We start from the raw sequence: 21089 nt of genomic DNA, 5'->3' as shown, positions 1-21089 counted from the left end.
TTAAGGTTAATTTGCTCTTCTCTTTCCAGTTTCTTAAGGTAGAAGTTTGGTTATTGATTTGAAATATTTCTTTCTTTTGGATTATCACCTTTTACAGCTATGAATTTCCCTCTAAGCACTGTGTCTTAGTCTGTCTGAAACAGTATAAGTAAATACCGCAGACTACATAGCTTATGAGCAATAGGAATTTCTTTTTCACAGTTCTGGAGTTTGGAAGTCCCAGATCAAGGTGCCAGTCTAGTCACATTATCTGGTAAGGGCTATCTTCCTGGTTCATTGCTGGCACTTTCTTACTGTATCCTCACATGGTAGATAGGACTAGAGATCTCTTAAAAAAGACACTAGTCCCATTCATGAGGGCTCTACTCTCATGACTTTACCACCTCCGTATGGCCCCACCTACTAATACCTTCACCTTTGGGGGTTAGGGAATTTGTGAGGGACACATTCAGACCATAGCATACTGTTTAAGCAGCACCCCATTAGTTTTGGTATGTTGCATTTTTCTTTTTATTCATTGTGATTTTTAAAAATATGTTTTCATTGCTTTTTAGAAAGAGAGCAAGGAAGAGGGAGCGAGAGATAGAAACAACAATGAAAGAGGAACCTCATCCATTGGCTGCCTCCTGCAGGCCCTCTACTGGGGATTGAGCCTGAAATCCAGGCATGTGCCCTAACCAGGAATGGAACCAGTGACCTCCTGGTTCCTGGATTGACACTCAACTGCTGAGCAACACTGGCCAGGCCATTGTGATTTAGTTTTTGACCTATTATTTACTTAAGAATCTGTTGTTTTATATCCACATATTTGTGAATTTCCAAAATTTTATTACCTTATTGATTTCTAATCTTATTCCACTGTGGTTAGAGTACATACTTTGTGAGACTTCAAAATACTTTAAGTTTATTTGAAGTTTGTGTTGTGGCCTAGCATATGGTCTGTAGTGAAGAAAGTGCTATATGTGCTTTAATATGTTTTTATTGATTTCAGAGAGGAAGGGAGAAGGGAGAGAGAGATAGAAACATAAGTGATGAGAGAGAATCATTGATCGGTTTCCTCTTGCTTGCCCCCTACTAGGGATCGAGCCCACAACCCAGGCATGTGCTCTTGACAGGAATCAAACCCAGGACCCTTCTGTCCACAGGCCAACGTTCTATCCACTGAGCCAAACCAGCTAGGGCCATATGTGCTTTAGAAGGATGTGTCTTCTTCTTGGGTTGGTGGAAGTCTATGGCTATCTATTAGTTATAAAAACTGTATATAGTGTTATACAATTGCTTTTTTAAAATTAAGAGAAGAAAAATGAAATATATCTTTATATTGTCTCCTGTAGTTATGCAGCTACTTTTACCATTGGACTTTATTTTGTTATTTGGATTCAAATTACTATCTGGTGTCACTTGTTTTCAGCCAAAGAACTTCTCTTAGATTTTTTGTAAAAATAATTCTGGTAGCAACATATTCTCTCAGCTTTTGTTTATTGGAGAATTTCTTTATTTTGCTTTCAATTCTGAAAGATAGTTTTGCTGGATATTAGATTCTTGGTTACTGTTATTTTCTTTCATCATGTTAACTGTGTTATCCTACTGCCTTCTTTATTGAGATTCTATATTTTCTGAGGCAATGTCATCAGACATTCTTCCTTTTGTGTGGTTTCCTTTAGTTGTTTGAAAATATTTAAAATAGATGCTTTGAAATATGTGTATGCTCAGTTCAACATGTGAACCTTTTAAAAATAAGTTCCTGTTTCCTGCTTTTTTTTCCCTGCATGTGAGACACGCATTCCTGTTTCTTCACATATCTCATAATTTTGTTGTTGAAAACTGAACATCATATATATATATATATATATATATATATATATATATATATATATATCTTTGAACACTGGTTCCCCTTCTGGGACTTGTTGTTAATATTTGCTTGTTAATTTGTTTAGTGACTTGGCTGTTCTAGTTCATTGAAGTCTATTTTCCGTAGCTGTATCACTCCTCAGAGGGCACAATCTTTGCCCGTGCAGTCATCCTGACCCTTCTTCCCCAAAGGGATGAAAGTGGTTTTTAGCAAGGTTATTTTTTACCATCTCTTTGCCTGACCTCCCTGTTAAGTTTCTAAATGTCCTTCTTCTATTGTTATCACACCCAGCTATTAGTCATAACTCGTGTGTGTGTGTGTGTGTGTGTGTGTGTGTGTGTGTGTGTTTGAAAAATGCTCTTTGGCACAATTTGAAGGGGAAGGAATCTTCTTAGCTTTTTCTTTCCTTGGTTCTCTTTATAAGAGCTGGTCTACTGTTTTGCTTGTTGATATCATTGAGCTACCAGCCACCTCTTAATTGTTTAACACCAAGATCTCCATGTTTTTTTTTTTATAATGCCCTTAGACTTGAACTCTCCCATGCTTCTTTCCAATTAAAGTCAGTCCTTTTAGGTAAACCTACAAAACTCACTCTTCTAATGGCCTGCCTCTCCTCCCAAGCAGAAACTCGGTACCCTTGTTTTGTTGCTGCAGGCAGGGGCGGTGGCCCATTTCTATCAGAGTGACAATCAAGCTCTGTGAGTTGAGGGCTGGGCAAGAGTCATAGTCCTAGGCATTCTTGCCTTACCTCCCCCAGCATGGAAACCCTATCCTATGCGCAAGCTAAGGTAAAGGCATTTGAGACCTAGTATTCTCAGTATGCCATGCCTGGTATAGAGTGGGGGCTAGGTAGAGGAAGAGAGCTCCAGGCTTCTCAGTTGTACTTGTTTTATAATAGAGCTTCTGCAATATAGATCTTGGGAAGGAAGATGAGAGGTAGTGGCAGCATGCTCCTCTGGGAATCCTAGCCTGGAAGCTGAGAGTAGTGGAAGCACCATCTTATTGGCCACACCCACCTAAAGTAGCATTTACATCTCACTGAGCTGGGGAGTTGGTGAGCAGATCATGTCTTAACTGCCATAGGTGCTCACTGTTCTAACTGAAACTTAGTAAATTTCTTGGAATAGATTTGCTCTATGCCCTTAGGCCAACTTCCTGAGCCCTACATGATTGTGTCTTACAATTTTCAGTTATGGTTGTTTTTCTGGGGAGAAGGTTTATGGAGCTCCTCACAACACCATCCCAGCAGCAGTGCTTCTCTTCTGACCTAGATTATTAAAGAAATTGATAATGCTCAGATTTTCTATTTAATACTCATTTTCCTGAGACATTAAGGAAAAGTACAAATAGAGGGTAATATTTCTATATAAATTCTAAAATGTTCACTTTAAACTATCATTTTATTTTTAACTGTTTTTAATGAAAATGATGTCAAGATTATTTTAATTTCCTTAAAGTTTTGTTTGGTTGAGACTAATATTTTTTGTTAATTGTTGCCAAATAGACCAGATTCCTGAATCGTGCACTTGAGCAGACCCATAAATGCAGAGACATCTGGAATCTCCTGAAAGATACAGGTATAGTGGGAACTGGGAATTTGGAAATGCAGTTATGAAGCATGTTTGAAATCTGAATAACCCAGTCTTTTATCATCAGAAATTTGTGCCACTTGCAGTACTTGATAGTCAAATGATTCTTTAAGAACTAATTTTTCCTCACTGTATGTCTATTTTGACTCTGTGACACACTGTTTGGAATAAGAATATATTTTACCTTGCTTCTATGAGAAAATATATAGTATTAAATATATATGACTTCATTACTCTTACGTCAGTAGAGTAATTGTCTAATTTAATCAACTTTTTATCACAGTATAAATATATCACAGTTTATATCTTCTTAAATTTTAATGCGTTTTTCTTTTACTTTTTTTTATTATTAAATCTTTATTGTTCAGATTATTACATTTGTTCCTCTTTTTTCCCCCCAATAACAACCCTCCTTCCAGTTCCTACCCCACCCTCCGCCCTCACTCCCCACCCACTGTCCTCATCCATAGGTGCACGATTTTTGTCCAGTCTCTTCCCGCATCTCCCACACCCCTTTACCCCCCAAGAATAGTCAGTCCATTCCCTTTCTATATCCCTGATTCTATTATAATCACCAGTTCATTCTGTTCATCAGATTATTTATTCACTTAATTCTTAGATTCACTTGTCGATGGATGCATAGTTGTTGTTCATAATTTGTATCTTTACCTTTTTCTCCTTCTTCCTTTTCTTAAAGGATACCTTTCAGCATTTCATATAATCCTGGTTTGGTGGTGATGAACTCCTTTAGCTTTTCCTTATCTGTGAAGCTCTTTATCTGACCTTCAATTCTGAATGATAGCTTTGCTGGATAAAGTAATCTTGGTTGTAGGTGCTTGGTATTCATCACTTTGAATATTTCTTGCCACTCCCTTCTGGCCTGCAAAGTTTCTGTTGAGAAATCAGCTGACAGTCGTATGGGTATTCCCTTGTAGGTAACTGAGTTTCTTTCTCTTGCTGCTTTTAAGATTCTCTATCTTTTGCTCTTGGCATTTTAATTATGATGTGTCTTGGTGTGGTCCTCTTTGGATTCCTTTTGTTTGGGGTTCTCCGCGCTTCTTGGACCTGTAAGTCCATTTCTTTCACCAGGTGGGGGAAGTTTTCTGTCATTATTTCTTCAAATAGGTTTTCAATATCTTGCTCTCTCTCATCTTCTGGCACCCCTATAATTCTGATGTTGGTACGCTTGAAGCTGTCCCAGAGGCTCCTTACACTATCCTTGCATTTTTGGATTCTTTTTTCATTTTGCTTTTCCGGTTGGGTGTTTTTTGCTTCCTCACATTTCAAATCATTGACTTGATTCTTGCGCTCCTCTGGTCTGCTGTCGGGAGTCTGTATAATATTCTTTATTTCAGTCCGTGTATGCTTAATTTCTAGGTGGTTCCCCAATATAAGATCGAGGGTCTGATTAGTTTTCTTGTAGATCTCATTAAGTTTATCGGCGGCTTCTAAACAGTTCTTGAGAGACCTTAAAAGTGTGGTTCTGAACTCTATATCTTCCATTGACAATTTTGTCCTGTTTCTTTGTCTCCGCATTTTGTTATGCTTCCTTGGTGCACCCCCTAGTGGTCTTTGTGCGCAGTCTTATAGTTAAACCTTGATTGTTGTAGCTAATACCAGGGAGGGTTTGACCTCCAGGCCAAGTGGCTATGAGAATCAGCTGTGTCTGCAGTGAGAGAACTTCTGTCCTCTAGGGAGGTGCTAATCTAGCCTTTGCCTGAGGCTATCCGGCAAATGCCTCTGTGCAGGGCTTGGGCAGGGCGGGTCGCACAGGATCAACAGGGTGGGCCGGAGAGAGCAGTTATGGCGGCTCTCAGTCCTGTCCCCAGGGGCTCTGCCTCTCTGAGTCCCAGCACCTGCTGCAAACCTCAGAGAGAAAGCTGCATTCGCTCTGACCGAAGCCAGACAGTCCCGCTTCTCCCGTTTGAGTCTGGGTCCCTAAAGACTCGCCTGTATCTGGAGCTCAGAGTCTGCGACTCCCTCCCGATTGAAAACGCCAATCGCGCCCTCCGCGCCCTCCGCCGCCAGCCCGCTTCCCGCACTCCGCACCTCAGAATTTGACTTCAGCACTGTGCCTCCTCTGAGTGTCCGTATGCGTTTCTCTTTCCTCCTAGTTGTAGGACTTCCACTCAGCCAGCGTTCCTGTGGTTCTGGGTGATGTCCGTTCCGTTTTTTAGTTTCACTTTTGAAGTAGTTGGTCAAGGCAGCAAACTCTGGCGTTAACCTATGCCGCCATCTTGGTTCTCCAGAAATCAATGCCTCAGATGTTTTTTTAATCTTGGTACCATTCAGGGTGCATTCTGGGTGTGGCTTTATTGGTTGCCTGGAGACTGGAGGGAGGGGCTACCTCTTCAGGAGGAAATGGCTGCCCAGGTCCTGGGCTCAGGTATGACTCAGCGCCAAACTCACTGCCACTTCTCCTGGACCCTCTCCTCTCCCCAGACTCCACAAATTCACACCTTCTCCTCCACCTCAGCCATGGGTAAGTGTCCATATCTGAAAGGTCCTATGAACTAGTTTCAGTGAAGAAAAGCACAGGACACAGAGAGGGGAAAGACTGCACCTCTGTGAACCCCTCTCCTGCCTGCATTGCATGATCTGGGCAGCCCTTCAGTCTGCCCCCTCTGGGCTCAGTCTTTCGTGATTGTAGACCCAGATCTAGAATCCCCTGCCACCAGCAGTCCTGCAGACCTCCTTTGCACAGTCAGACACTGTGCCTGTCTCAAGAGACACAGCTTGGTGCTGTGCGGTTTCCCTCTGACCCTCTGGGCTCATAGGTCTGGCAGATCTCTCCTGCCCAGATCCTTGATTTTACCTTTCTCCAGGGGTCCTCTGCCCTTCCTGGCTGCAAATTGTCTCACCAGCTGAATCTCCTTCACCAATTTGGGGTGGATGTTATTCATTTCAGCTGCTCATTCTATCTGCTCCAGAACAAGGCTAGGGACACATCCATCTACTCTACCACCATTTTTTCCTCCCCCCAACAAAGTTTTAAATACATAATATAACATTGTTTACTATAGGTACAGTGTTGTACAACAGATCTCTATTTATTTATCTTGTTTAACTTTAATGTTCTGCTCATTGTTTAGCAACTCTTCATTTCTCCTTCCTCCAGCTTCTGGCAACCACCACTCCACTCTTTGATTCTGTGTATGTGATAGATCAAATTTTACATACCTCATATCATGCAGGTGGCTAATTTCATTAGCATAATGTCTTCACGGTTCATCCATGTTGTCTCATGTTACAGAATTTTCCTTCTTTTCAAAGACTGACTAGTATTCTGTTATGTGTATATATCCCATTTTCTTTATCCAATCATCCATCAGTGGACATTTAGGTTGTTTTCATATCTCAGTTATGTGCTGCAATGAACATAGGGGTGCATATTTCTCATCGAGATTCTAACTTCAATTCTTTTAGATAAATACCATAAGTGGGATTGCTGGATCATATGGTTGTTCTATTTTCAATTTTTGTAGGAAGTACTATACTGTTTTCTATAGTGGCTATACCATTTTGCACTCCCACCAATGATGTACAAAGGTTCCAGTTTTTCCACCACCTCACCAACTCTTGCTGTCTTTTGTTTGTTTGATAATAGCCATCCTGACAGGTTTTGATTTGCATTTATGTGATGATCAGTGATGTTGAGCACCTTTTCACCTATCTGTTAGCCATTTGTATAGAAATGTCTATTTAAGTCTTTATCCCATGTACTATTGAGTTGTGATAGCCAACTCAATTGTGGCACTTTTCCCTCAGACCAATTATTTGCAAGACATTCATGTGGAGAGGATGCAAGTTCCATGTTCCAGGCTAATAGCAAGGCAGGTCAGGTGTCCAGGAAAAGAGAAAGGAGATTTAAAGGAAGTAAGAAGTATACCAAGGATAAATGCTTATAATTATAAAACACTTCAAAGTTTTGGTAACACAAGGGAATGCACAGCTTCTGAATCTGTTTTTCTGTCCCTTTTCAGAGTCTCCCTTTAAGAATATAACTTTTGGATGTTGTTAGGAACATCCTTGTAATCATACTCTGTACATAAAGAGCCAAAGATAAAGTTAAAGCTGGAAGTCATCATAGTGATTAGATCTCTTTAAGCTATTTATTTTGTGATATTGTAAAAACTTTATCTCAAAAACAAGAAGATGGAGAAAATCCTTTAGTTGTTTTTGTAAGCCATTGCAGGGAAGAATTTCATGTACCTCTAATGCTATAATTTTGACCTTGCTATAAAGTATTCACCAAGTGCTATTATTGAAAGTCTTAGTGGTTATGATAAACAGAGCAAACCTAAGAGCTTTAGAACCAAGTCCAGCATAGGTCCTCTACCAGCAGAAATTCAGTTTAGCTGGCAGGGCAGAGTATTGTCTATGGTTTTATATACTACACTAGAGGCCCGGTGCACAAAATTTGTGCACTCAGGGGGGCCCTCAGCCCACCCTGCCCCTTCTCACAGTCCAGGAGCCCTCAAGGGATGTCCTACTGATGACTTAGGCCCACTCCCCATGAGCCTAAGCCATCAGTAGGCCTCCCTCTGCAGGAGGCAACCTGGCTGATCAGACGAAGGCGCTGCCCCCATCATCCCGCTGCTGCTGCAACTGCCAGCCACCGCAGCCACCAAGGTATTTTCATGAACACAGACTCCAGTCCTTCACCATGAAAAAATGACAACTTTCTTTAGGCATTTTCAAGATGTCTCTTTCATAGGATATGACCTTTCTTTCTTTCTTTCTTTCTTTCTTTCTTTCTTTCTTCCTTTCTTTCTTTTCCTCACCTGAGGATATTTTTCCATTGATTTTTAGAGAGCATGGAAGAGAGAGGGAAAGACAGAGAGAAACATCAATGTCAGAGGGACACTGCAATTGGCGCCTCCTGCATGAGCCCTGACCTGGGCCCCAGCTAGAGAGGAGCTTGCAACCTAGGTACATGCCCATGATCAGATTGAACCCAGCCCCTGTGGTCCACAAGATGAGGCTCTATCCACTGAGCCAAACTGGCTAGGGCAGGATATGACATTTCTTAGCCCCTCCAGCAGAAGACCTTTTTTTTTCCCTCCAGAAATGAGGTGGAAAAACTCTAGATCACCTTCTTGCATTCTTATTAGGAAAATTACCAAGAACACTGCAAGTAGCATATGGGGAGCTTAGCCAATGAGCGGTCAGAAAAGGTTTTTCCTCTGCAGCTCACGCACAGAGGTGGGACTGCTGGCGAGGGCCTACCCTCCGCTGCTAGTGGGCCCTCTCCCTCTCCCTCTCCCTCTCCTTCTCCCTCTCTTCTCCCTCTCCCTTTCCCTCTGGTCCACTCTCTCTAAAAAGCAGTGAAAAATATCCTCTGGTGAGTATTAGAAAACAAAACAAAACACAGAACAACGGGCCCCCTCTTTGGAGATGCTGAATATGTAGGCCTGAAAGAGAATTCTTGGCTCTATGAAGATCCCTACATGAAATTTATTAACAATATTTGGAAAATTAGCATAAGCCACACCAATGATTCAAGTTTGTGCTTTTCTGTGTTCCAGGGAAGAATCAAATGATCTTTTGTTTTATTGTGTCAAAACAAAATTTTGCATGTGTTAAATACATAATTCTTAATCAAATACATAATAGCAGATGCAAAAGTTCTCTTTAACTCAGTGAAGGGACTGGCAGGATGATAATGCTGTTCAAAGGAGATTGCCAAAGATGAAAGGCTGAAGTAAAACTGCTAAATTAGATACAATCTGGCTAATGGCCTATAGGACAATAAAACCATTACTTTTTGAATTGGTTTGTCTTCTCGACAGAAATTAGTTACATCTTTAAAAGCCTAAAAATTCTTTTCATCTTCTCACTTTGCTGATCATTATATGTAACTTTCCAGGGCTGTAAAATGTCAAAATATAATGAACTTATTTAATTGTAAATAGTGTGTCAGAGTTATGTGTTTCATAGAAAAGGAAATTATCATTCTGTGGGCCCCCAATGTCCCAATTACACTAAAAGGACTTGCTGTCAAAGTTTTACTCTGGGCTGGTGCTCTGCCGCGAAGGCTGCCAGCAGGCCCACCCTTTCCTCTCATGGTCTGCGATTGGTCTTGGAGGCTGCAGGCATCTGCCCTTTCCTCTCAGGGCCTGAGACAGCCTGGGAGGCTGTAGGCATGGGCAGGCCCGCCCTTTCCTCTCAGGGCCTGTGATTGGCCACAGAGGCTGCAGGCAGGCTTGCCCTTTCCTCTCCCAGCCTGCGCTCAGCTGCAGAGGCTACAGGTCCCCCCCCCCCCCCATCCCTGTCCATATCACTCCAGCGGGCCTGCTGGAGCCATGGCTCAGGCAGGCCCCCATGTCCCTGTCTGTGTCTGCTCTGGGGAAATGACCCAAGCTGCTGCACAGGGACTAAGCCTGCTCTCCCCCCCCCCCCCCCCCCCGGCCCTGCCTCCTCCGTCTCTGTTTTTGTCTCTGCTCAGGGAGGGCTTCACCTGCGCACACAACCTCCTCCTGTCTGGTCGTGTCTGTTACGGCGTCCCAGCCTAATTTGCATAATATATATATATATATTTATGTTATGGTCTCCTCATATGGTAACTCTATCTTTAGTCATTTGAGAAACTGCTAAACTGTTTTCCAAAGTATCTTCACCATTTTGTATTGTCACCAGTAGTGTTTGATGCTTATGATTTCTCTACCTTCATGTCAACACTTGTATTATCCGATTATTTTTTTAATTCTGGCTGTCTTAGTGAGTGTATAGTGATATCCCATTGTGGTTTTGATTGTCTTATGACCTAGTTTCCTGACAACTAATGGTGTTGAGCATCTTTTCATATGGTTATTGGCCATTCGTGTATCTTCTTTGGAGAAATGTCTATTCAGACCCTTTTCCAAATTTTTACAAAATATACTAGTTTACTTTTATTGATTTCAGAGAAGAAGGGAGAGAGAGATAGAAACATCAATAATGAGAGCATCACTGATTGGCTGCCTCCTGCACAACCTCCTCTGGGAATCAAGCCTGCAACCCAGGCATGTGCACTGACTGGGATTCAAACCATGACCTCTTGGTTCATAGGCCAACCACTGAGCCATGCCAGCTGGGCCCTTTTCCCAATTTTTAATTGGGTTATTGTCATCTTATTATTAAGTCATATGAGTCCTTATTATATTCTAGATACAAGTTTTCTGATCAGACATAGGACTTGCAAGTATTTTCTCCCATTCTTTGGGTTGTCTTTTCCCTTTCTTGACAGCATCCTTTGAAGCACAATTTTTTAACTTCAATTAAGTCCCATTTATTTTTCTTTAGTTGCTCATGATTTTGGTATTATATCTAAGAATAAAGTGCCAAATCCAAAGTCATGAGTGTTTACGCCTGTGTTTTCTTCTGAAGAGTTTTATAGTTTTTGCTCTCACACTTAGATCTTTAATCCATTTTGGGTTAATTTTTATATGTGGTTTGAGGTAAGGGTCCAAGCTTCATTCTTTTCCATGTGGCTATCCAGTTGTCCCAGAATCACTTATTTTAAAATAAAACAAAACTATTATTTCCCCGTCACATGGGTTTTTGCCTCCTTGTGGAAAATTAGTTGACCATAGACACATGGTTTTATTTCTGGAGTGTCAATTCTATACCACTGATCTATATGTTTGTCCTTTTACCTGTATCACCATGTCTTGATTATAATTGCTTTGTATTAAGTTTTGAAATCAGGAGTGTTAATTCTCCAAATTTGCTCTTCCTTTTCAAGGTTGTTTTGGCTATTCTGGGACCCTTAAATTTCCATGTGAATTTTAGGATCAGCCTGTCATTTTCTGAAAAAAGAAAAAAGGCTAGATTATTTTGGAAAGTAGTGCCATTTTAACAATGTTAAGTCTCCAGTCCTTAAGTGAGGAATATTTTCCCATGTATTTACATCTTTTAAATTGCAATGTACAAGTCTTGCACTTCTTTTATTTAATTTATTCTCTTTGATGCTATTGTCAATGGAATTGTTTTCTTAATCTTATTTTCCATTTGTTTATTGCTATTGTATAGGGTTGATTTTTGTATTCTAGTCTTGTTAAACTTGTTCATTAGTTTTATTGGTATTTTACTGGATTCCCTAGGGATCTATTTACAAGATCACATTGTGTATAAATAGAGATGGTTTCGGTACTTCTTTTCCAGTCTTGATGTCTTTTGTTTCTTTTTCTTGCCTAATTTCTTTAGCTAGAACTTCTAGAACAATGTTTAATAGCAGTGGTAAAAGTAGGCATCCTTGTCTTGTTCTTAATCTTAAAGAGAAAGAATCTAGTATTTCACCATTAAGTATGTTGTTAGCTGTGTGTTTTTGAAGTGCCCTTTATCATGTTGAGGACGTTCTCTTCTATTCCTGGTTTGTTCATTGTTTTTATCAGGAAACGGTGTTGGATTTTGTCAAATGCTTTTCTGACTATTGAGATCATCATTTCGTTTCTTGATATGATGTATTACATTAATTGGTTTGCACTTATTAAAGCAAAGTGCAATAAAATGAGGTATACTTGTGGAGTGATAAAGAAGAAATAAAACTATCTCTATTTTCATGCAGATGACATGATTGTATGTAGACAATTCCAAAGAATCTACAAGAAGTTAGTGGAACTAACAAATGATTTTAGCAAGTAATAGGATACAAGGTCACCATTCAAAGTTGATTATATATCTGTGTACTAGCAATGAAGTTCAAGAACAGAAAATAACAATCAATAGAGATAAAAGTCAAAAGAGTTGTTAACTCTGGTAAGGTGGTATTGACTGGAAAGGAACGTGAGTTTTGGAAGTATCCTATCTAATAATAGAGAAACATGGTAATTAACTGTAACTTCACTACACTTCCCATTGGCTAATCAGTGAGATATGCAAATTAACTGCCAACCAAGATGGTGGCTGGCAGCCAGGAAGCTGAAGTGAACAGGAGGCTTGCTTGCTCCAGTGATGGAGGAAGCCAAGGTTCCCCGCCTGCCACTACTGGCCTCTGAGCTGCAGTCTAAGAAACAATGTTGCAATTATAGAAGGTAAATAAACCCCAGAAACCTGCTTTCAGCCGTCAGAGCTGGAGCGAGCAGGACCGCAACAGTGTTACAATTATAGAACCCAAACAAACCCAGAGACCTGCTTTCAGCAGCCGAGGTCTCAGAGCTGGAGCCGAGCCTCAGAGCTAAAGTCGGCTCTCAGCTCCAGTGACAGCCATAGAAGGTAAATAAATCCCAGAATTAAAAAAAGAAAAAAGAAAAAAAGGAGAGGTTGGGAGCTTCAGTCACCCGCCAGCCTGAAAACAGCCCTCAGCCCCTCACCCAGACTGGCCAGGCACCCCAGTGGTGACCCCCACCCTGAAGGGGGTGTGACCAGCTGCAAACATCCATCATCCCCTCATCCAGGCTGGACAGGCACCCAAGCGGGACCCCTACCCTGATCCGGGACAACCTTCAGGGCAAACCAGCCGGCCCCCACCCATGCACCAGGCCTCTATCCTATATAGTAAAAGGATAATATGCAAACTGACCCTAACAGCAGAAGGACTGGGAATGACTGGTCACTATGACACACACTGACCACCAGGGGGCAGATGCTCAATGCAGGAGCTGCCCTCTGGTGGTCAGGGCGCTCTCACATGGGAGGAGCTCTGTTCAGCTACAAGCCAGGCTGATGGCTGCCAGTACAGCAGTGGTGGTAGGAGCCTCTCCTGCCTCCTCAGCAGCAGTAAGGATGTCCGACTGAAGCTTAGGTCTACTCCCTGCTGGCAAGTGGGCATCCCCCGAGGGCTGTCGGGCTGCCAGAGGGATGTCTGATTGCCATCTTAGGCCCAATCCCCTGGGGAGCAGGCCTAAGCCAGCAGGTGGTCATCCCCTGAGGGGTACCAGACTGCGAGAGGGCACAGGCCGGGCTGAGGGACCCCCCCCCCCGAGTGCACAAATTTTTGTGCACCGGGCCTCTAGTCTATTTATATAAAAACCCTGGGTGTAACGTCACGACCCAGGCTCGACCAACCTGAAGGAAGTCAGTCCTGCAGGGATTGTCTTGGCAACGGCTGTGCCCTCCCCGAGCTGTTTCCCAGAGCTGTTTCCAGTAAGGGTGAGGTTTGAGGCAGGAACCAGCCCTCGGAGAGTGGACCCACTGAGTCCTGGGTCCTCTTAGCAACAGCTGCGCCCTCCCCGAGCTGTTTCAAGTAAGGGCGAGGTTTGAGGCAGGAACTGGCCTTTGGAGCATGGAGGCATATATTTATAAAGTTTTAATACATTATATTAGAGGTTGTGGTGGTAGTTTTACCCACAGCATCTACAGGAATTGCTACAAATTTCCTTCTCGGTAGAATCACCTTTCATTTCCAATATAAATTACCAATTCCATTAAATGAAACTTCAATTTCTAGACTCGATATAAACAGTGAAGTTGCTAAAACTATTAAAAAGGCCCAACTTCTCATTATTGATGAAAGCACCATGGCATCCAGTCATGATATAAATGCCATAGACAGATTATTAAGAGAACTTATGAATTTGAATGTTGTATTTGGTGGGAAAGTTCTCCTTCTTGGAGGGAATTTTAGACAATGTCTCGTATTGTACCACATGCTATGAGATCACCATAGTACAAACGAGTTTAAAGTACTGCAATGTTTCAGAAAGTTATCTCTTATAACAAATATGAGATCAGAGGATTCTGCTTATAGTGGGTGGTTAGTAAAACTTGGAGATGGCAAACTGGATAGCAGTTTTCATTTAGGAATGGATATTATTGAAATCCCCTGTGAAATGATTTGTAACGGATCTATTATTGAAGCTACCTTTGGAAATACTATATCTATAGATAATATTAAAAATATATCTAAACCTGAAATTCTTTGTCCAAAAAATGAGCATGTTCAAAAATTAAATGAAGAAATTTTGGATATACTTGATGGAGATTTTCACACATATTTGAGTGATGATTCCATTGATTCCATAGATGATGCTGAAAAGGAAAATTTTCCCATCGAATTTCTTAATAGTATTACTCCTTCAGGAATGCCGTATCATGAATTCAAATTGAAAGTGGGTGCAATCATCACGCTATTGAGAAATCTCAATAGTAAATGGGGTCTTTGTAATGGTACCAGATTTATTATCAAAAGATTACGACCTAGCTGAAACCAGTTTGGCTCAGTGGATAGAGCGTCGGCTTGCGGACTGAAAGGTCCCGGGTTCGATTCCGGTCAAGGGCATGTATCTGAGTTGCGGGCACATCCCCAGTGGGAGATGTGCAGGAGGCAGCTGATCGATGTTTCTCTCTCATCGATGTTTCTAACTCTCTATCTCTCTCCCTTCCTCTCTGTAAAAAATCAATAAAATATATTTAAAAAAAAAAGATTACGACCTAATATTATCGAAGCTGAAGTATTAACAGGATCTGAAGAGGAAGAGGTTGTTCTGATTCCAAGAATTGAATTATCCCCATCTGACACTGGGCTTTCATTTAAATTGATTCGACGACAGTTTCCCATGATGCCAGCATTTGCGATGACTATTAATAAATCACAAGGATAAAGTCTAGACAGAGTAGGCATATTCCTACCTGAACCCGTTTTCACACATGGTCAGTTATAAACTTTCTCTTGAGTTTGAGGAGCATGTGACGTTAAAGTTAATGTTCTAAATACTTCATCACAAGGGAAATTAGTCAAGCACTCTGAAAGTGTTTTCACTCTTAATGTGGTGTACAGGGAGATATTAGAATAAGTTTAATCACTTTATCAGTCATTGTTTGCATCACTGTTGTTTTTATAACATGTTTTTGTCATTTTTATATCATGCCTCTGTTGTTATATCCTTTTGTTACTGTTTATTTATTAATACATGTATATATTATTTTCATATACATTTTACTAATTTCCTTTCATCTCTCACACTTCTATTATAGAGAAAGGTCAAATAGCAATATTAAAATATTTCCGCTAATTAATTCCCTTTTAATGTGCACGAATTTTGTGCACAAGGCTACTAGTTCTATATGATAGTGGTTATATGGATTTAAACATATATAAAAATTCATCAAGCTGTTTAAGATTGATGCACCTCATTCAGTTTATTCTATGTATGCTAGACCTCAACACTTTTTAAAAGTTTGGTTTAACAGGCTGAATGAAAACTGTCTCCTGATACAAGATTATTCCCATGGTGATACCCAAAAAATATTGTTGACTGACTAAATCAGTGATGGTGAACCTTTTGAGCTCGGCGTGTCAGCATTTTGAAAAACCCTAACTTAACTCTGGTGCTGTATCACATATAGAATTTTTTTTTATATTTGCAACCATAGTAAAACAAAGATGTATATTTTTGATATTTATTTTATATATTTAAATGCCATTTAACAAAGAAAAATCAACCAAAATAATGAGTTCACGTGTCACCTCTGGTACACGTGTCATAGGTTCACCATCACTGGACTAAATGGAACAATTTGGAAACTTTCCTTTGCTTAAAATAAAACCACAGTTAGTTTATACAACACTGTATCGTCTGGTTAATTCAGTCATTAAAATGAAACAGGTAAACACTGAATTTGAATTAGATAGCAGCAGGCCTTTTTTTAGGCTGTTTAAGGACCATCATGGCAATAATTTTAGGAAACAGAGGCAATGCTAGTGATTGCAATACAGGGTGCTGAAAGTATTGGTGAGTTTATAAATTTAAAAATGTAAAAAAATATGTTCACAGAAGCTGGGATAACCTTCAAATTGTAAGTAAAATTAAATTTTCTCAACAAGAAAATCTCCCCAGAAGAGAGATTAGGAGAGAATATTGAAATGTAATCACAGAAAATGTTGCATTTTTGCTTCTTTTTTAGGGGATTTCTCCAATGATCCATGTGAGACATTGCTTCTGCTATATGAGGTTGAAGTTAAAGCCAAAATGAATGACCCATTACTGGACAGCTTCCTGGAATCAGTGTGGGAACTGCCTCATTTAGACAGTAAAACATTAGAAATAATTGCAAGTAAGAGCTATATTTATTAGAAGGCTAGTACCCATTTAAATTGTAGTACTTTTTTATTGCTTTTCTCTGTTCTCTCTACATTTCCTCATAGCACTTTGGTTTGCCTTCTCCAATGGCATTCTTGAACCATTTTGTATTATAATCATTTATGCATTTATCTTTTTCTTTATATAAGACTAGTAGCCCGGTAAATGAAATTCATGCACTGTGGTAGGGGGGAAAAGGGGCCCCTCAGTCTGGCCTTCACCCTCTCCAATCTGAGACCCCTCAGGGAATGTCAAACTACCTGTTTGTGCCCACACTTTTAACAGATAACAGCTCCATTGTTGTTTCTATCTTATGCTTAAAACCATTGGAATTAGTAGGTATTCAAAGTGTGTATACATTTTGGGGGGACACCCTGTATATCTTTAGTCAGTGGTGAAAGAAACCAACAGTAGATTTGGAACCCCCAGACAGGGAACCTCGCTCACTCCCCACATGTCTCCCCACTTCACTTTCCACCTTCATAGGCAGCAGGAGAATCAACGTTTTCTCTCATCAATTCAGAAAAGCACATCCTGTCACCCGCTGCCTTGCAGGAGTGTGCTAGGCCCCAAGCAAGCGAGGCTCAGTCAGGGCAGCCTTCGCTCATGGATGCTGGCACCCAAACTGCACATTCCTTCTCTACAGTCGCCCCGACTATCCTACTGTTTCACTGAGAGGACGGAATTCCTCTCCACCTCTGGGTTCTTTTTTTTTTTTAATATATTTTATTGATTTTTTACAGAGAGGAAGGGAGAGAGATAGAGAGTTAGAAACATCAATGAGAGAGAAACATCGATCAGCCGCCTCCTGCACATCTCCTACTGGGGATATGCCCGCAACCCAGGTACATGCTCTTGACCAGAATCGAACCTGGACCTTTCAGTCCGCAGGCCGACGCTCTATCCACTGAGCCAAACCGGTTCCGGCATGGGTTCTTTTTTTTAATATATTTTTTATTGATTAAGATATTACATATGTGTCCTTATCCCCATGTTACCCCCCCTCATGCCCTCACCCCCCCATTGTCCCTGTCCATTGGTTAGGCCTATATGCTTGCATATAAGTCCTTTGGTTGATCTTTCCCCCTTACCCCCACCCTCCCCTACCTTCCCTCCAAGGCCCAACAGTAAATCAATGCCTCTCCGTCTCTGGATCAGTCCTTGTTCATCAGTTTATGTTGTTCATTATATTCCACAAATGAGTGAGATCATGTGGTATTTATCCGCTCTCCAGTTCCATCCATGCTGTGGCAAATGGTAAGAGTTCCTTTTTCTTCTTCCTCTTCTTAAAGAATACGTTTCAGCATTTCATATAATGCTGGTTTGGTGGTGATGAACTCCTTTAGCTTTTTCTTATCTGTGAAGCTCTTTATCTGACCTTCTATTCTGAATGATAGCTTTGCTGGATAAAGAAAGGCACCTAGTACCAATTAATGTAATACATTAATAAATGGCGGTACCAGATGGCGGCCGGCAACCAAGGATTGGTTGATCTTGGTTGTAGGTTCTTGCTATTCATCACTTTGAATATTTCTTGCCACTCTCTTCTGGCCTGCATGGTTTCTTTTGAGAAATCAGCTGACAGTCGTATGGGTACTCCCTTGTAGGTAACTTACTGTCTTTCTCTTGCTGCTTTGAAGATTCTCTCTTTGTCTTTTGCTCTTGGCATTTTCATTATGATGTGTCTTGGTGTGGTCCTCTTTGGATTCCTTTTGTTTGGGGTTCTCTGCGCTTCCTGGACTTGTAAGTCTATTTCTTTCACCAGATAGGGGAAGTTTTCTGTCATAATTTCTTCAAATAGGTTTTCAATATCTTGCCCTCTCTCTTCTTCTGGTACCCCTATAATTCTGATGTTGGTATGCTTGAAGTTGTCCCAGAGGCTCCTTACACTATCTTCATATTTTTGGATTCTTTTTTCTTTTTGCTTTTTCGGTTGGTTATTTTTTGTTTCTCCGTATTTCAAATCTTTGACTTGATTCTTGGGATTCTCTTGTCTGCTGTTGGATCTCTGTATATTATTCTTTATTTCAGTCAGTGTATGCTTAATTTCTAGTTGGTCTTTTTTCATATCCTCCAGGGTCTCACTAAAATTATTGGCGGTTTCCATAAAATTCTTGAAAAACCTTATGAACGTGGTTTTGAACTCTATATCCAGTCATTTGCTTTCCTCCATTTCTGTCATTTGTGACCTGTTTCTTTGTCTCCGCATTTTTTATGCTTCCCTGTGTTGGTAGAGTGGTTTTGTGTGCTAGGTGTCCTGTAGGGCCCAGTGGCTCAGCCTCCCAGTTCCCTAGGTGGACACTCTTGGTGCACCCCCTTGTGGACTTTGTGCACAGTCTTGTTGTAGTTAAGCCTTGATTGTTGTAGGATCACTGGGAGGAATTGACCTCCAGGCCAATTGGCAGTGAGTATCAGCTGTGTCTGCAGTGGGAGAACTTCTGTGCTGAAGACACCCTTCTGGGGCAAGACTTGCTTCAGTGGGGCTTTGGTGCTCACTGATTCTGCCCCCTGAGTGTGTCCCTTATGGATCTGAGGAGTTGTAATCTGGATGGTCCCACTCTGGCCACTGGGTACACTGGCTCTTGGATCTAAGGAGTTGCTAATTTAGCCTGTGCCTGAGGTTACCCAGCAGGAGCTATGGAGAGAACTGCAGATTCCCCTTCCTTTGATGGAGTTTGGAGGTGCCCAGATGAGGCCCAGCTGTGAAGCAATGCAAACTGCTGTGGGGCCTTGGCCTTCTCTTGGAAGTTCTGGGTCTGTCTGGCCCAGCTGCAGTTTGTTATGTAATTTTCAGGTTGCAAAGGGCCAGGCCTTTTATATGCAAAAGCCTCTGTGGCAGCCTGGTTGGGGCGAGGTCTCAGGGAATCAAAGGGCGGAGCAAGCAGCTATGGGTGATCCTCAGCCCTGCCCTAAGGGGCCCCGAGTCTCAATGTCCCTGTATTTGCTGCAAGCACCTCTGAGGGAAAGCCGCCCTCAAGTTCCGAGTTCTGCCCGCTGCCAGACAGTCCAGTTTCTCCCCATATGAGTCCTGGGTTCCCAGAGACTTCCCGGAACTGGAGTTCAGAGCAGTCGGGAGCTTGTGACTCCCTCCCGATTCAAAAAGACAGCCGCGTCCTCAGGTGCCAGGCCCTTTCCACGCGCGCTCAACCCTCCGTACCTGTGCACTTTACTTCCACAGCTCCTCTGGTCTCAGTGTGCATTTCTCTTTCCTTCTAGTTGTAGAATTTCCATTCAGCCCGCCTTCCTGTAGTTCTGGATGATGTCCGTTTTATCTTTTCGTTGTATTTTTGAAGTTGTGGGAGGCAGCAATTTCCAGTGTTTACCTAGCCACCATCTTGGTTTCTCCCGCCACTGGGTTCTTGATCTTGAACGCTGACCAAAGGCACCTCAGCGAGGGCTGCCCGCGCCCACCAGGTGTGTCTGTCTGCACCTGCTCCCGCCTCAGCACCTGCATTAACCCCCTAGAGGTGATCTCGTAGCTGCACTGGCCTCCATGGGAACAGGGCATCACCACTCCGCCCTCTCACTGTCATCTCACAGGCGCCCACTCTCAGCACCCAGAACACCCAGACACTCTCCAAAGTACGTAAGCGCATCAGAGGGGATGTGTGCACATCCTGTGGGGGTATTAGGTATGCCGGGTAGATGGAAGTGCAGTGTAGAGGTGGGGGGAACTTGTGCATGCCTTGGTTTGAAACTGTTGCAGGTGCGGGAGGGTGACGTGTGCTGGGGGATGTTCGCATGCCAGGGGGGATGTGCACACCAGAGGCCTCTGGCTTTGCAGATCCGCAAACCCCCGTGGTGCGGCCAGGAGGACGTCAGTCTGACCCGCCATGGTGGCTGTCCCTGCGATCCTGCACCTTCTAGGCCAGGAGGCGGATCTTGTGCAGCCACTCCTGGGCACTGATGGCCTGCAAGCGCTACTTCAGCTCAGCCTGCAGGCTCCGCTTGGCGCTTGGCATGCTCACAGCTGTCACCACCGACATGTGGGGAGTACAGGCTGCCCTCTGCCGGCCTGCCTCCCTTGTCCAGAGGCTCTCTGCACTGCTCACCTGCCCAGAGTGACTGGGGCTGGGCGGAAGCCAGGCGTCCTGCCCTGCCCAACCCTGGCCGATCCGCCCCTGTGCGAGCTGCCGCCCCGTCGGGAAGGGTCACGGATCCGGGTCCCGGGACCGTGGACAGTCTCAAGCGCTGCCCCCCCCCCACCCAGCAGGGTCACAGATCCGTGTCTTGGTCCCATGGACAGCCTCAAGCACTGCCCCCCATCCGGCAGGGTCACAGGTCCGGGTCCCAGGACCGCGGACAGCCTCAAGCGCTGCCCCCTGCCCTCCAGGTCACAGATCCGTGTCCAGGCCATGGACAGCCTCAAGCACTGCCACCCGCCTGCCAGGTCACGGATCCGGGTCCCAGACCGTGGACAGCCTCAAGCACTGCCCCCCACCCAGCAGGGTCACAGATCTGGGTCCTGGACTGCGGACAGCCTTGCCCGCTGCCACCCGCCTTCAGTATGCAAATTAGCTGCCATCTTGTTGCTTCAGGGTAGGGGTCCCCACTGGGGTGCCTGGCCAGTCTGGGTGAGGGGATGATGGCTGTTTTCAGGCTGGCGGGCAACTGAGGGTCCCAACCTCTCCTTTTTTTTTTTTA

The 21089-nt window shown here is 42.9% G+C and overlaps 1 protein-coding gene across 1 annotated transcript in view; it reads left to right on the top strand.

Moving 5' to 3' along the window:
- TEX11 (testis expressed 11) overlaps nt 1-21089 on the top strand; it is a gene marked incomplete at both ends in the record, with an annotated part of 435711 nt that overhangs the window by 379822 nt on the left and 34800 nt on the right. The window contains 2 exons of the mRNA XM_081081640.1: nt 3360-3432; nt 16270-16419. Of these exons, the coding sequence (XP_080937766.1) occupies nt 3360-3432; nt 16270-16419 (223 nt within the window). The remainder of the gene's footprint in view (nt 1-3359; nt 3433-16269; nt 16420-21089) is intronic.

The sequence above is a fragment of the Myotis nattereri genome, assembly GCF_964212035.1.
Source record: "Myotis nattereri genome assembly, chromosome: X".
NCBI classification, from domain to species: domain Eukaryota; kingdom Metazoa; phylum Chordata; class Mammalia; order Chiroptera; family Vespertilionidae; genus Myotis; species Myotis nattereri.
This window is presented reverse-complemented; position numbering and strand designations above follow the sequence as displayed.